The 16,251-nt window shown below is 53.2% G+C and overlaps 5 protein-coding genes and 1 pseudogene across 6 annotated transcripts; all 6 read left to right on the forward strand.

Annotated features, from left to right (window-relative positions):
• The first annotated feature begins 556 nt into the window (after positions 1 to 556).
• LBRM_04_0060 lies at positions 557 to 1,435 on the forward strand (annotated as a pseudogene). Its single transcript has one exon. A coding segment is annotated over exon 1 (879 nt).
• Positions 1,436 to 3,419: 1,984 nt separating this feature from the next.
• LBRM_04_0070 (putative cAMP-specific phosphodiesterase) lies at positions 3,420 to 5,654 on the forward strand (the record flags this gene model as incomplete). Its single annotated transcript, XM_003722892.1, has 1 exon — positions 3,420 to 5,654. One exon carries the CDS (start codon positions 3,420 to 3,422, stop codon positions 5,652 to 5,654), a length of 2,235 nt encoding a protein of 744 aa, XP_003722940.1.
• Positions 5,655 to 6,678: 1,024 nt separating this feature from the next.
• Positions 6,679 to 6,900, forward strand: LBRM_04_0071 (hypothetical protein; the record flags this gene model as incomplete). Its single annotated transcript, XM_003722893.1, has 1 exon — positions 6,679 to 6,900. The coding sequence occupies one exon, from the start codon at positions 6,679 to 6,681 to the stop codon at positions 6,898 to 6,900; it is 222 nt and encodes a 73-aa protein (XP_003722941.1).
• Positions 6,901 to 7,157: 257 nt separating this feature from the next.
• LBRM_04_0080 (hypothetical protein) lies at positions 7,158 to 8,798 on the forward strand (the record flags this gene model as incomplete). Its single annotated transcript, XM_001561643.1, has 1 exon — positions 7,158 to 8,798. One exon carries the CDS (start codon positions 7,158 to 7,160, stop codon positions 8,796 to 8,798), a length of 1,641 nt encoding a protein of 546 aa, XP_001561693.1.
• Positions 8,799 to 12,755: 3,957 nt separating this feature from the next.
• LBRM_04_0090 (conserved hypothetical protein) lies at positions 12,756 to 13,259 on the forward strand (the record flags this gene model as incomplete). The annotated part of the gene is made up of 1 exon (XM_001561644.1): positions 12,756 to 13,259. One exon carries the CDS (start codon positions 12,756 to 12,758, stop codon positions 13,257 to 13,259), a length of 504 nt encoding a protein of 167 aa, XP_001561694.1.
• Positions 13,260 to 14,352: 1,093 nt separating this feature from the next.
• LBRM_04_0100 (conserved hypothetical protein) lies at positions 14,353 to 16,002 on the forward strand (the record flags this gene model as incomplete). The annotated part of the gene is made up of 1 exon (XM_001561645.2): positions 14,353 to 16,002. One exon carries the CDS (start codon positions 14,353 to 14,355, stop codon positions 16,000 to 16,002), a length of 1,650 nt encoding a protein of 549 aa, XP_001561695.1.
• Between the last annotated feature and the right edge of the window lie 249 nt (positions 16,003 to 16,251).

The following is a 16,251-nucleotide window of genomic DNA, read 5'->3' on the forward strand; positions in this document are numbered from 1 at the left end:
TACGACCTGTCGCTTACGTTATTTTCTTGTTCGAAAAATTGAGTGTGGTGGCTGTAACGAGCATGATCCTCCTCTCCGTCTTCTACATTATGATCCCTGACGTGCTGTCGGAGGGCCACGACATCCGACGCATTAGGCACTAACCCTCCCCTTCGTGATGCATACCTCATGTTGTAAACTCGGAGACTCATCATGGTTGGCCAGGTCGTTGCACCCGCCAAGGACCGCTCTCCGACCCAGACCAACCGACGATCAGCAGCTTCATCTCCGCAGGTCTTGTAGGCAATCACGAATGTCTTTCTCATCGCAAATTAGTGAGGTGAGAGGAGCGTCGTAGAGCGCCTGGGGAGAAACCTGTTTTTTTGCTAAAGCAAGAACGCGTTGGCAAAGGTCTCCAGCAGGTCGGCCACTGAGGAAAGCAAAGCTGAGTATGCGAACGCGTCGGACCACATCAAGAAGGAGCAGCTTCGAGCTCGTAGAATGTGGCAAGCTAAATTCCAGCGACTGCGCAGAGCAGGAATTTGAACCGTTGGTGACGCAAACGTGCCTGTGCAGAATGTTTGAGGCGAAGAAAGAGGCCATCTTTCGCAATATTTCCATCGCCGTCTACGGCGTCACCATGACGGCTGGCGTCATTGCGCTGACGGTGCTCAACATCACGGGCTCGACCTACGAGCTGCTCTACGGCTGCATCGGCATCTCCCTTATCCTGTGCGTGACCGGCTTCCTTTGCATCCCCATGACGATCATGAAGGCCAACTTCTTCGGGTGGTTCCAGCAGGTGTCATACATCCTCATCTCAGGCGGGACGGACAACTTCTACATGTCGGACGCCGCGTGCCTGCCGGACGGGCCGCACTTCACGCAGACCTTCTATAACACGGTGGGCAGCGTCATTGGCAACGCGGCTGGCCTCATTGGTGTGTACATGTTTGCGCGCATCTTCTCGAAGCAGAGCTACCGCGTCACGCTAGCCTGCACCATCCTTGTCCAGGTTCTTGCGAGCGTCTTTGACATCATCATGGTCGAGCGCTGGAACTTGTACATCGGCATCCCTGACCATCCCATGTATATCATGGGTGATGCTATCGTGTACGAGGTGTTCTACATGCTCAACTAAATGCCGCTAAACATGCTCATCTCGCGCCTCTGCCCAAAGGGGTGTGAGAGCACGATGTTCGCAATCCTAGCGAGCTTCAGCAACATGGGCTCCTCGACGTCGTCCACGATTGGCGCGATCCTGATGGAGACGGTGTGGCCTCTCTCCTCCAGCCCGCCGTGCGACTTCAGCAACCTGCGCTGGCTGCTGATTGTTGGCCACCTCATCACGCCACTCATCGCCATTCCGGCAGTGTTTGTGCTCATCCCCGGAACCCGCATCTGCGATCCGATCGACCCGAGGGATGTCGAGGCCCTGTCCATCTTCGAGAAGTAACTGATTAAAAACGGAGAAAAGGTAACATCGGTAAAGGGCGAGGATCCTGTCGGGACGTTCGACCAGGAACCATCAAGAGGAGAGTAGGTGCTTGGTGAGTTTTTGGAGCAAAAACACGAGAAACAGCTGGGAGTCTTTCCTTTTTTGAAGTGCCTTTGAATTCGATTGAAGGGAAGGTTAACGCAGCAGTGTAAGTGTACCTACACTGCGTGCAAACATATTCAAGTGTACTTATGATGCAGTTGGAAAGCAAAAAGGCCCTTTTGTCTCTAAACGTCATTCTGCATGGTTCTATCGTTATGTGCGTTGTGCTTTCCTCTATTCATGCGCAGTTTTCGACTGAGGATGAGAGGATGGACGTAATTACTTGATCAAAATACTGCCTACATCCTTGTTGCTACATCAATGTGATGATAGTCTCCCGCTCCTGCATGTCGAGTCGTCTTCCAAGAGATGATGACAGCTTCTTCCTGAAAAACGGAATGACCAAACGACAAGCAGGATTTTATTTGATGCGCCTATGTACCGGCAAGTGATAGTCGACCACTCGAGTTTCTTTTCCTTTTGTAAGTGCTTCTCTTTTCGTACTGTATACGCAGCGATTCTTTCCCACTCCTGCTTTTTGTTTCTGCGTGTTTACTCCTCCACCGTAATCCTTTTTTTTCTTCTGTGCATTTTCTTCTCCTCGGCAAACGAAGTCTAGTCTCACCCGCTCTGCTCCCTTTCCTGCCCTAGAGCACGGCTCCAGTTCGTTGCAATTGCGCTTATCTTTTTCTCTTGTCGAGGTCATGTTGCTCCCTTTTTTACCTTTTTGGTCAACTGCTAACTTACACTTTCGGACGGAGGTTCCGCTGCGAGCTACGGGAACATGTTCTGAGAGGAAGCGTTGCGCATATATTCAACCTGCACGTGAAAGTGCCCGGGTTATTGAACTGGCCTTTTTCTCTATGTATTCACTTTTTGAAAAAAAAAAGAGTGTGTGCATGTGGTCGCGTGCATATGTTCTCTTTTCATGAGAACTTCTACTATATTCTTTGTGCTTCATAGTGTCGTCTTTCGATCTAACCAATCGAATATATCTTCTTTTCTACTACTCAAAGCTACAGCGTTAAATACTGCTGCGCCTGAGGTCCTCCCATGCATCTTCTTAATGGAGACACACAAATACCGTCTTAAATGTCGTGAAATTGCCAAGAGGACGCATCAGCCAACGATACGTAACGCTTGGAGAAGTGTTGAAGCTGACAGAAGTCTTCCAGACGTCAAAGGGGGAAAAGGTCTGTGCAACTGCTGGAGTAAAAAGGACCAAGAACGAGAGGAGTGATGTTGGCCTGAACAACTCCATGGGAACGTGGTTGTAAGGCAGTGGCTTTATCATTCTCACTCTATGCGCAACTCTTCTGTGTGCTTTCTTTTGTATTTTGGCCTCGCTCTCCTCATTATTCCGCATCTTCAATGAGGGGCTCTCTTTTTTGTGCGCTCTTTGCTGTTTCTCTGAAAGGCACATATTTACTCACCACCTATGTTGTACATCGCCCTCGTGGCTTCGCGGCCTCAAAGCAGAATAAAGACGCCAACTTTCATCTGCACTGACACACAACTGTGTGTTGGGAAGCGAAGCACTGTAGTTGCCTTGGACAACTTCTAGTGAGAAGCAAGTGGTAGAGCTCATCAACACCGATCTTTACGCTGTTCCGCGTCCCGTCCTCTTCTCCACCTCGAAGTGTACCTTCACTGCTTAGATGCTCCTCCGCACTTTGGAGTATTGTAGATGTACTCCTGTGTTGACATTTTTGCTCTCTCATGTTGTCATGCGCTCTCCTGCATCCCCCTCCTTCTCAAGCCTTCTTTTTTTTTCAGCACCCCACATCTTTAGCGTGTTAGGTCAAACTGCAAGGGTGCTCTTCCCCTCTCTCAGCTCCTCCTTCTCCAAACCTCTTAGCTCACTTTTTGTCTTCTATACACTGCCACCAAACTAGCTCTCATGCTGCAGCTACCTCCCATGCGCTCAGAAGCGAAGCAACCTCCTATATCCCCTAGCGCCGACACGAATATGCATCCTCTCGATGTTCTGGCGGCGCTGAAGGATGATTCATCGCTGTCACCGCAGCTGCGGGACAAAATTGGTGACGCGCTCGCGCGGCTGCGTGAAACTTGTAGGACGGCGGGCCAGCCGAGCACGAAGAAGACGCCTCCGAGAAGCTGCGCGCACAACTATTTCGAGGAGATGATCAGCGGACATGCGCCGTTTCGGCTCTCTTGCCACAGAAGCGGCCTGATCCACACGCGTGCCAAGGACTTTGACATCGCCTCCTCTCGACTCCCAGGTTCCATTATAATGTCCTCTTGCAACACCCTCATGCAGCGTACCACGCCTGCTCTCCAGAGTCCAAAGGGGGTATTTGCAGAACTCAACGCCATCGCTTTTCAGACACTTCGATACATCGATGAGGTGGAGCAGATCGAATTTGACGTAACCAACGTCCGTGAGCACGACGGCAGTATTATGGGGGACAAGGAGCGCCTGTTCCTCTCTGTCTGTTGCAGCGTGTTCGCCAACTTTTACTTCTTCACGTCCCTGTGCATCAACGCGGAGAAGTTCTTACGCTTTCTTCGCAAAATCTTCACGTGCTACCCGCTCGACAACAGCTACCACAACGCCACACACGCAGCGGATGCGCTTCAGATGATGTCGCTCTTTTTCAGAGAGCCCACTGTAAACTTCCTCTTCTCCGATGAAGAGATCGCAATCTGTTTCCTAGCTGCGCTGACTGTTGATGTCGCACACCCCGGTGCGTCTGACGCACTCCTGGTCGCTTTGGACCACCCCTTAGCGTCTGTGTTCGGCGATGTCGCAATCGCCGAGCACGCGTCTCTCCTGGTCTTGACGAGTGCGCTTGTACGGGAGGACAATTTCTTCTTCTCAACGACTGATGAAGCGGTCTCGGCGGATAGTGCCCATCTCGTGAAGGAGGCACTGTACGATGTGGTGCTGAATGCAGCACTGCGTAACCGGCCTTCGCTAATGTCTGCCTTGCACGACATTGATACGAGCGGCCACATAACCGACGCCGACGCCCCCAAGCTAATGGCGGCTCTTCTGGTGATGGCATCCAACAGCTTTGCATTTCGCTCGCAGGCACAGTGTTGCCGAATGGGTACGTGGCTTCTCTCGGAGATCCACCGGGAGGAGTGCGAAATGGAACGGCACGGCATTCGTATGACTCTTCCCCACGTCTCGGGGGCTGACCTCACCACAGTGTTGTCAGACTACATAAACGTTGTCGTGAAGCCGATGACGGCGGCTACCCTTGCCCTCGTTCCTACCGATCTGCAGGATCGTTTGGAGTGGAACGCAGACCTTGTCGACGCGGCGACTGGCGCTGGTGGTCGCCCGTGTAGCGTTATTCTGGAGACCTCCCTCGCGCCGTGGATGACGAGCTCGCTGCATGTGATGGAGATACTAAAGAAGGTAGCCACACACGCAAAAAGCGTGGACCGGAAAGCCTCCAAGTGCGCCATTCTCAACGCTTCTCCATCGCGCTTCCAGGGAGCGGCGGCAGGCATGATGCAGGCCGACTCGCTTAGCAGCAGCAGCTCCATGTCAGGCTCTATTAACGCCACGAGGCAAGAGGAAGCTACGACTCACCGCTCGCCCTCCTTGTTTACGTCACAGTTGTATGTCGCGGGTGGGAGTCCGGCGGCGCATCCCAGCAGGTCGGAGCACTACTTCTCCTTTCTGCGCCTCTACGACAAGTGCGAGCGCGCGGGAGAATTGGCAAAGGACTTTCTCGGTCAGCTCATCTTTCTTGCGCTACAGCTCGATCCGCGCTACATCGCTTCGTATGCACGAAAGAAGTATGGGGATGACGGCTGCGCTGCCGAATGCACCGAAATGGGGTTGTTGATCTACAAAACAGAGGAGGCGCCCTCCAGTGCCGAGGTGATCGCCAGCCGTCCGCCAGGTGGGTCCTTCTCTAATCGTGTTGCAGACGAGATCGACCACACGGACGGTTTTATTTTGCTCTTGATGGATATGTACTGCTCCCGTGAAGCAGCGCTAGCGGAGATGGAGTCAGCGGCGTCGGTAAGCGACAAGGCGAAAACAACACCGCCGGCAGAACCCATAACGTTGGAGGGTGCGCCGCAGTATCAGCAAAACTCGCCTATTAGAATGCCAGTAAATACGGAGAGCAAAAATACAGTATCTTGGTCGTGATCAGTGTCATAGAGTCGCTTGGTACTCCGTTGTGCTGTATTCCACACACACACACTGCTTTGATGTATCCTACTTGCTTTTATTGACCTGGTTCTTTGTTTCTCCTTTTTTTTTTCGAAATTGAGATGCACAGTTGTTGCCCACAAGAGAAAGCTGCGCGCAGCAAGGGGACTGAGCCACTGACGATGTGTCAATCGACTACGTGTGCGCTGTTTGTGAAAGGGCAACTGCTTCTGCTACTGCGAGCGAGCCGGCCCACCAACTAAACGACAACGGCAAGAAGCATGGGGTTAGTCAGGTAGCCTCTGTTCTCGTTTCCCTCCCTCTTATTTTTGTGTGTCCTTCACGCACGATTTTTTCACTCTGGACTGTTCTTTACCTTGGCCGATATGTCGTCGTCTTCAGCTCTTCGACCTTTCAGATATACACCTCTCTCCATTTCTGCATTACATTTTCCTTCTGGGTCATATCATATTGAGCCTATCAGTGAAAATAAAAAGACTAAGTTGCTCGTTGCTTGTTTTGCGCCTTTCTACCATGCACACTTGACCTCAGCCTTCAGCAAGAGCTGGAGAAAAAACTTACAGTGCCCCATGGCACCCGCACTCTTGCGAACGTGCAGGTATTGTGGTGTCGTGGAGGCACAGCAGAGCGTCAAAGGGGCGTTTGGCACGGATCACTGTCGCTAGCGGTGGACTCGTTTTCTCGGCCTCTCACGACAAAACCCTGTCGGCTCAGCGTGCGACCTCTGCATCAATCCTGCTGCCCTCATGCTGCTCAACGGCCGTTCACTATTTCACTCGTATCCTCTTTGTCCTGTAAACAATACAGCCGCCACTGCCCTCCTCACCGCGGCGTCATTTTATGTATTCCGCCTACTTCCCGTCTCGGTGCAAACGCTGTTGCCCGCTGATCCGCCGGTTTTCCTCGTCGGCTATATCACATACACATTCACTAAGCTGGAAGAGCCGCCGTATCACGAGGTACGTGTTGTGCTGCATAGCTATAAAAAGGTGTCGTCGTCATGGGCCCTCGAGTTGCAGGCTTCCTCATTGGCGGCTTTGTTACGGCGACGGCATCCGCCGTCCTCCTGCAGTACGACGTCCTCCGCAAACAGGAGTTGACTACTAGGAAGACAGAGGAAATGGCTGTCCAGGCAGACATAATCGTGCATCGGTTTCGCGTAGTAGAAGCGGGGTTACGCACCCTATCAGAGGGTATTGAGGCTCCCCCCAGCGCTACATGAATCATGGCGTGGAAGGAGTGCTGTTATCGAAAGGTGCCGTGTGCCCGGTTTCCTCGCATGTGAAACGACCAACACGTTGAAGCAATCTCCATTAAGCGCGGCAAGGAAGTACCGATCTGTTGTCTTCACTGTACTGCGCCTTTTTCCTCGCATCCGCTACTCCATTACCCTCTGGCACCAACAGTAAACTCACTTTCTTGCACGTATCCTCGTGTGCGGCTGACTGCCCTGTGAACACACCTGCGAGAAGCATTCAAATGCATCTACGCGTGTGTGCTCCGATATCGCTATCTCAACACGCAAATGTTAGCTCTTTGTCATTCACATCTCTCCTCTCGCTTGATTGTCTGCCACTCCTACCGCGGGTTCATTTATCCTTTTCACCCATCGTTCAGCTAGCCCAAGGCACTACTCATTCAGTATCTCACGACCCTCAGATTCAGAAGAAAAGTCAATCAACAGCACCTACACCGCCACTATTACTTCCACAGATGTTTCCACCGTACCCTATGCTGCACCCGACGGGCGCCATGCCAGTGACCGTGGTCTACCCGCAGTCATACATGCCGCGAGGCGCGACTCTGTGCCCTACCCCAGACCACGGGAACATGTTCGGCGGCTACGGCGCTGCTCCAGTAATTATGATGGGCGCTGGACACGCACCGTACCCAGTCAATGCTTACTTTGGTCACTCAGGGCCACCACTGTACTTTGTTATGGATCCAGCCAACAGTGTGGCATCAATGGCGGTCTCGATCGATGCCGTCTCTGGTTGTACCACGCCGAAAGCAAAGCTCGCTCATTCTGGCAGCGGGAACTCCCTCTCAACTCAATCGTGCTGCTCCGGGGGCGAGACACCATCGGTTCTGAGCCGCAGCGCGGCTTCCAGCACCGTGAAGCAGCGCCCTCAGTATGATGTCAACATATGGGGCTTCGCTCTCGTTGACCAATTCCACCCGTCATTGCAGCGGATTCCAGTTCCGGTGTCGTGCGTGCGCGAACCAACGATGGGAATCAGCCTGTACGATAACGACGTGATGTCGAGCAGCACTCGCCCGTGCAAGAGCTCTGTGTGCCTCCTCGATGCGCAGGGCCTTGGCTGCAGAGAGGGGGCACGGTGCCGCTGTTTTCACATCTCCAGCTCGTATCTGATGCAGTGTCGTGCTACATCAGAATCGTTGTGCTGTGCCTTGCACAATTGCTACTACTCACAGGAGATGCTCAGCGCCAACTGCGCTCCTCATGTATCAGGTCGTTGCTACGCACTGAGCCTCGACGATGCACTGAAGTTCCCTCAGGACGGGGAGAAGCCCTACCTCATCGACCTCTCTTTGCTCAACCTCAGCCTCACGATGGGGCTGGAGACGCTTCCCTGCATGAATGGTGTGTACGTCATCTCGTGGAAGAAGCATGTGTGTCGCCTCAACATAGACGGGCATTGCAAGTGGACCAAGGACTGCGGTCACATTCATGTGTGCCGCCAGCTGACAAGGTTTCTTCAGGATGCTGAAACGCTCTCCATTGTGAAGGCCCTGCAGGAGAAAGCTACATCAAAGAGCTCTGCGGACCTCTACCGTGACATCATCCTGAGCGAGAACACGCTGCATTACGTGCGTTCTGCGGCCGCTCTTTCCTTGGTTACCGCGCTGCTCGAGGCGGGAGATGTGGAGGCTCTCAAGGCACTGGTGAGGGCCAAGTGCGCCTTGCTGCCGTCCCAGAGCAAGGCGCTGCAGAAATTCGGCATCGCGCTGAATGGCAGCGACTCGTCTCGCAGCGTCATTGTGAGCCCGAAGCTTCTCGCTCTGCTCACCCCTAAGGGTAACAATTATGAGAAGACTATAGACTGCACGGTTCACACTACAACTACCAACAGCAACAACAAAAGGGCACATTTCTGAGCATCTTTTGTTTTCATTTGTGTGTGTGTGTGCCTCCACCTGATACAGCGGGTTGGTGGACGCGTCGCTGAAGATGAAAGAGACAGGAAGAACGTGCAGCCTCTGAGCCACCTCATCCTCTTACTCTTCCCCCCCCCCACTTCTTTACCCATCAGAGACAACGATCTTTTTCTTTTCTAACCACTTCTCGTGTTGATGTGTTCACTTCGATATGGGATGGATGTGCTTTTTTCTTTCCTGTCGCTGTTTCTCTCTTCTCAGTGCAACGTCGTCTACCTCCACTACTCCCTTGACTCTTTGGCTACCCATCTCATCCCCACGCGCAAAGTATGTCTGCTCTCGCATGCCACTGACTGTTTAGTGCACATCCATGGATGTGAGACAGGGTCAATATATGATATGCTTTATCGACGCCACAAAAAGTACGAGAAAAGTGTCTCTTGATTCGCTTCCCTGGCCTTGGCAGCTCTTCCTTTGCATGTTAGTGGATAAGGCGCATGCATGTGTGTCTTGTATGTCTGTCCGTGCTTGTAGGCGCGCACACGTGGGTGCCAACCACTTCTGCAACAACAGAAAAGAGGCGCGGGAATATCAACTTTGAAGAGGAGAAAATGGGATCGAGAATAAGGTCTTCTTTTTGGTTCGTACTTTCATGTAATACCTTGAAGTTGACGTGAGAGGAATTGCTGGTGGGTCAGGGATGGCAGTAGGATCAAAGTCAAGCCGCCCCTTCTCTTCCCTCCCCCGCAGTTCCTAACGGCATAGTGAAAAAAAAAAGAGGGCAAATGCGTGTGCTTTTTCCCTACTCCCCGTCACAACGTCGTCTTCGTATGACCCTTGATGGAAAGCACTGCCCTCAACCTCCATGTTTCTGTATTGTCCCTTTGCTTTTCTACTTTTTCTCTATGGGCAAAGATGACGCTATTGTTTTCCCGCTCCTTGCCACCTTTTTCACTGTACTTGTTTGCTTGCGTCTCAGTGGCAGTGCTGCAATATTATTCCTCACTCACTGACACGGGCAGTTATGAACTCTATTCAACTCAAAGGAGAGACAAAGCACAACCGTAGACGTTGTGCGCACATGTGCGAATCCCGTTCTCGACCTCTCTCCACTTTCGATACTGTTATTTTCTTTCTCCTCCACAGCTCGAAGACGACCGCTTCGCTTATTATTATTTACAGATTTCGTTTTCTCCCCCCCCCCACTGCGCTGTTGTAATCTTCAAGCTCTCCTTCCCTCATAGGCTTGCAGGCCCTCTTCTCTTACTCACTCCATTTCTGTGCGCTTTTTCAACGACTTCGTTGTTCCCTTTGCCTCTCTCTTGTCTCCTTTTTCTCACTCCACTTTGTTGTCACTTTTTTTTCTTCTTTGCCCGACGTGCCCACTCTGTGCCATCGAACACCCATTCGACTCCACCGCACCCTGGTCTTCCACAGGGCCGTCGCGTGGCGCAAAGCAATGCCAGACACGCGCGTGGCGGCAGCGCATGCACTCAGCGACACGGGCACGGGCTCTGCCACAACCCCCCCCCGCCCCCTGCTTCCCCGGTCGCCCCATCGCCGCGCTCATTGCGCCGGTCGCCACCCGACACATCCCGCGGCGTGGCGCAGGCCTCCCATACCAGTAGGCAGTGGCGGTTGGGTGGGATGCGCCAGAGCCACGCTGACCCTCGCATGCGACGCCCCCCACCCTGGGATGGACCACCGACATCGCTTTGAACCCCTCCGCCCTCCGCACGCTGTGGGCGCTGGGCGCTGTCACCGCCAGAAGTGGTTCGGGAATGGCAGGGATAGGGAGGCTGCCTGGCTTTCCCGCATAGTGGGTACTGGATGCTGATACCGTGCTGAAGCGTACCCTGTGAAGAGGGTCTTCTGTTCCTATCAAGAAAAAAGGAGCGTGATGTTCCTCTCCCAAAGAGGAACAGCATCTGGGAGAAGTTGGCTGTAATTCACAAGCAACAATTTCACCGTTGTATTTGCAGTCCTTCTCCACCCTCCCCCTCCCTCCTCCGCGCTCGGCAAACGAGCCAACAAACAATGAAAAAGAAGATAACAACCGTCAAAGGTGTATCTTTTGCTACCGATTCACGAAGACCTAAAACCAGTGAGCATTTTATGTGCCTCTTGTTTTTATTTCCATTTCTCGATTAACTCAGCTCCCCACCCTCTTTTCCTCATCCCTCACTTCTTTCTTGGCTTAACACGGTCGTCTCCCACACCTCCTTCGCCACTCTCTTTTTCCCTTTCCGCATAAGTGGTGTACTTTTCTCCTCGTTCGCGGAGATGGAAGAAATGACTGAGGAACAGGACGACGGAAAGGTTTGAGATGAGACAAGGTCAACGTCGTACCTCACTCCTACCGAATGCCAATCTCATGCCCTTGCTCCCCCTCCCCCCAATCCCTCTCCATCTATTTTTTCTTCCTCGCTCGTTACTGTTACTATAGCTCCGCGCTGGAACGAAGCACTGCCACACAGAAGCATCGGTACGGTTGGTGTTTGAGCAGAAACATCAAAGAGAAGCACACAAAAACGAATGAGCTTATTTCCTTTTTCCTGTTTTCTTATGGCTCCTCTTGTTTACACCGCGACTAAGCTCTTGCCTTTCCGAGATGTGACGCGAACGGGGGAGAGGAGGAGATCAAGTGTAAATGCGTAGGAGTAAGTGTGAAAAGGCAAAAATATGTTGACCTTTCGCACTTCAGTGCTGAATCGATAATGAGCATCAATGGGAAAGGGCACTAAGATACCCCCCTGGTAGGCTATGAGATCAGGTGTACGGCGAAGCCGCTGAATTGAAAATATTACAGTGTACGCCTTCTCTACCCTCTCCTAGCCAGGGATGTTTTGGTCCCTCGTCGGACGCCTACACGGCGCGGGTGGTTCCTGCTCTTTTCCGTTGTTTATTGCGCTGTGTCTTTTCTTCCTGTTGCGCTCTCCTCTCGCTCATCGGCTGCTTTAGCGCAGTTGCTTGTGCCACTTCCCCCCCCCCCTCCCTCACAGACTCTCTCGCATTTAGCAAAGACGACGTCGACTTTCTTTCTTTGGCCTGCCTCCATGGCAACCCACGCTTGGAAGCTTCACTTCCTGTCAGGGGGGCGCGCCGTTTGCTCCCCAGTTCCTCGATTCTACTTCTCTTTTCATTCTTTCCCCCACCCGGCTTTGCGCGAACATCGTCTCTAATTCCGACCTTGTTTCTGTGACCTCGCGTGACCTACTTGTATGTCAAGTCGACGCCTCGAAGGCCACTGCAGTGCACCGTAGCCCGACCACTGCGGAATGTCTCTAACTTAACGGCTGGACTAGAGGCATACCGAACGAAAATATATACTGAACTGTTTTGTTATGCGTTTGGTGAACTACCTTAAAGCGCCTATCACGCTGCTGGCGCCACTAGCATGAACTACGGTGACGACAGAAGCAACGTGATCAAAGAAACGTAGCAGACACCCTATGAGGCAATGGCAGTGGCGAACTCTCTCCTTATTGTCCTCTTGTTTCCGTGTTGCTCTTGCGATGCGCTCAGCATGTGAGTTTGTGTGTTAACGTGTGGGTAGAACCCTCTGAAGCTCACAACGCCCTTCGCGCAGCGAAGGGAACACTCGTGTACTATGTGCAGTTGTGAGGAAGGGACTCTGTTATGTTCCCTTCACTCGCCCCTGTCGCCTCGTTACTTTTTTGATCAGACGATAATGTTTTCGTGACAATGCGCAGTGTAGGTGCGACGGCCAAAGGCACCTGTCACAGAGCGCTACCCTCTTCGTGTGTTCTTTTTCATCGTTTTCGATCTCTTTTTCTCTCTCTCTATTCGTTTTGCTTCTTTTCCGACTCCCTCTCTCTCTTCTGTGGGTTACTCATTTGACCCTCCGGTCCTCGTTCGACTGCCGTTGTTGGCATTGCTTCCTCATCCCTTTCCCCTTACACACACACACGTACAAGCGCAATCTCGTCGGCAGCCATGGCGCAGTGGATTCCGAAAACTGCGTGGACGGTGTCAAACCTCAACAAACGATATGGCGTGCAGTACGTGACGAAAGGGTACGCATCACTAGACCCAAAGTGTAATCTGGATGCCTATACGTCGTTGCAGCATACAGTGACATCGTCATATCTGAAGAAGGCGCTGCTGTCTATTAGCTGCACCTCCCCAGGCGCCCTCGTTATCGACGTTCGCAGCGAGCCAGAGAGGCAGTTGCGGCCACTTAAGTTCTCTGCAATAGTAGCGCTACATCCGCACGATATCTTGTCGGGTGCAGCGTGCCCCATTCTGCCATCGAACAAGGAAAAGGCAGAGATATTTGTAATGGCCTCGGAGGCGCAGCGTGCAGTGAACACTTGCACTGCGCTGCGGCGGTGGGGTTTCTCCAGCGTGTCTGTGGTCAGCGTCGACGCTGTGTCGGCGGTGATTGCAGTGGCGCAGAAGTCGGCGGGCACAGCTAAGACGAGCTCTACCGAAAACTGAGCAACGCCTTGCGCGCGTGGCCGCGTTTGGGGAAGGTGGTTTCTGCTGCAGCCGTGGCAGTTATTTTTTGGTCAATGGCAAACGGGTGTGCTGATTGGCGCTTCTGAATGAAGTTTGACATCCTGGTGCGCCAGAAAAGCGTGCTTGTGAGAGCCACGATACGCCGAAAGAAAGAGTGCGCGACAGACGTGCACCGAAGCTATGTGGTGTATTGCTGTATTGCCTGATTTTTGACTCATATCCGAGGCCATCAGATTATGGGAAATGGCACGAGAGGACGCCACCGTGGTGACACACTTGTATTTTCTTTCCCTTTGGAGCTCTACACAGAGCAGTCAATTTTAGGCTTTGTTTGCTCTCTTTCCAGAATCTGCGGCATATGTCGCCGACTCCCGCTCAGCTACGACCCGTTCCATTTTATCTCATCAATTCAGTCCTCTCTTCTCTCCCCCTGCCGCTTTCACTCACTCTCACACCTTTCGAGTCTCTCTTTCTGATTGGGCGTACTGATATCCTCTTGACGCATCCTATCAATCCCCCCTTCCTACCCACAGCAGCACTACACCTGCACAGCTACCTCGTACTCTGACCTTCTTTCTCTTTTTGCTAAGTCTCGAGTCGAAGAGAAAGGAAAGCCACACACACATACACACACATATACGCGCGCGCGCGAGGTAATTCGCCAACGTAGCACTCGTCTTCCTGTCGGATCTTTTTGTGTGTTTGTTATTCGCTCATCTTCGCGTTTCATTGATTGATCCCCACAACTGTACCTTTACACTTCCTTTGTACTTTCCTCTACATTCTGTGTTGACTGTTTGTGCTATTTTGTCACACGGCGCACCGCAAGCGTATCTCACTTCCTTTGTGCTGTTGTTTCTCCTTGACGTCTGCATCTTGGAAAGCCTGTGGATCTCACAATCGCTCCGGTTGCAGTGAACAAGAACAGTGTCTTAAGTCGTATACGTAAGGCAGTACAATCTGTCTTCTCATTCTTCTTTGCTTTTTTACCTGTGTTTTCATCCCCCCCCCTCCCCATCATATTCATCTCCAAAACGAATAAAATACCGTCACCTACATACACACGGACACGATGAGCTCGTCAGGGATCATCGTAGAGCGGGGGGCCTCGTACCCTGAAGCGCAATCGATGGACAACGAGATGCTGGCGCAACATGAAGAATGCGAGGAGTCGCCCCAGGATCCTCAGGCGACAAAGGCAGCGATACCGTACTGTGAGTCGACGGCCGAAGAGGAGGCCCACTCCCAGGGACACGAAGAGAAGGAAAGCAGCGAAGAGAAGGAAAGCAGCGAAGAGGAAGAAAGCAGCGAAGAGGAACTTGGTGGTACGTACAAACCGACCGACATATCAGCTGACCGCTACTCTAAGGAGCTGGAGTTGGGGAAAGTGGTGGCGGCGGCTTGCTCGGCCAACGAAGAACTCGAAGAAGTGAAACGGCTCAAAGTTACAGGAGCAGCGTCGCACGCTGAGGCGGCCCCTCCGGAGGTCGCCAAGACGGCGCGCCCTTGCGAGGTCAGCAAGCCCAATAAGGTGAAGAAATCTGGGAATCACGCGAAGAAGGCGAAGACAGCAGGGCCACCGGCAGCACCGCGGAAGAAAAGGCTCGCTTGCAAAGTTAGCATCGACAACGTGGAGCATCGACCTCCTGTCCCGGAGGGTGTAAACACGCCGCGCAGCGTGGCACTGTGCAGGGAGTACGGCGTGAAGCCTTGCGAGCTGGCTCCGTACGACAAGTCGCACTTCACAGGTTCCGGCGTGTCGGACGAGGTGGCGGAACTTCGCTACCAGAGTTACGAGAAGCGCCGCTGTGCCCGTATGGCGCAACTGGTGCCAGCCTACAGGAGAAAGATAACACCTGGCTCGGATTCCGTTCCTGTCCCCGACGCCAAGCGCCATCCACGGAGTGCCGAGGAGATTTCTACGCAGTCCACCGCCACGGAGAAGGCTGCCGCCCATCAGTGGAAACCGATGGACGAGGACGCGGCGATGCAGCGCCAGTTCGAGACACAGCACCAGCGTCTGCTGGAGCAGGAGCGCTGCAAGACGGTGACGTCGGGATATGATAGCGATGGCCATCGCCGCAGCAGCCACCCGCGCGCTGGTCAGAGCTACGGCGCGTCAGTGCTCTCTGCCGGGTCGGCCAGGTCGCCCGGGCGCTACTCAGTGGGCATGTCCGTCAGCGCCAGGCCCACCGTCGATCTGCCGTATAGCGCTACGAAAATCTATAGCGCGAGCATTGCGGAGAGCCGCCCATTGACACACAGCGAGGTGTTTATGATTGATGAGATCAACGAGCGTGAAGCTCACCGCAACTACACGCAGGAACGCGCCTTCGTCATCCAGGAGAACACGCAGCTTATGCATGTCGAGCGTGAGCTGATGCGTGCGCAGCGCTCCTGTGTGTCCGTGCGGAAGAGGGCGGAGGAGCGGAGGAAGATGCAGGAGGAAATGCGCAAGCGCACCCTGGCACGCCAGAAGGAGGCAGCGGCACGCCGCGAGCGGCTGGTGATGGAGCGCCAGATGCGTGTCAAGGAGAATATCGCCGAGAAGGAGAGTCGCATCCATGCTACGAACCCGTACATCGCGTTCATGTCGCGTCAAATGAGCAGCTTCTCCACACGCCGGAACTCTAGCAATTCCCCGCTCCAGGGTGCAAGTACGAGCAATTCACAGGAGCAGTCTGCAGAGACGGAGAAGGAGGCAACCATGGGACTGCTGTGAATGTTTGTGTAACCCTGTTCGTGGTGTGTTGGTGTGACGACGAGAACCGCACCATCAAGGCACAGATCGTTTCCCTTGTGCCATACCCAAGTCTTGGCGTGTGGAGGTATTATCCCACGTTGGGCTGCAGAGGTGGGTTGCGTGGCTTCGTTTCAGCGTGGATGAGTAGCAGAGCGTTTTTGCATGTGCGCACCGTGCGACTGTACCCCCCCCCCCCCGAGGCGGAGCCCATTCATTCCACCCCTCATG

Source organism: Leishmania braziliensis, chromosome 4 (genome assembly GCF_000002845.2).
Source record: "Leishmania braziliensis MHOM/BR/75/M2904 complete genome, chromosome 4".
Classification (NCBI taxonomy): domain Eukaryota; phylum Euglenozoa; class Kinetoplastea; order Trypanosomatida; family Trypanosomatidae; genus Leishmania; species Leishmania braziliensis.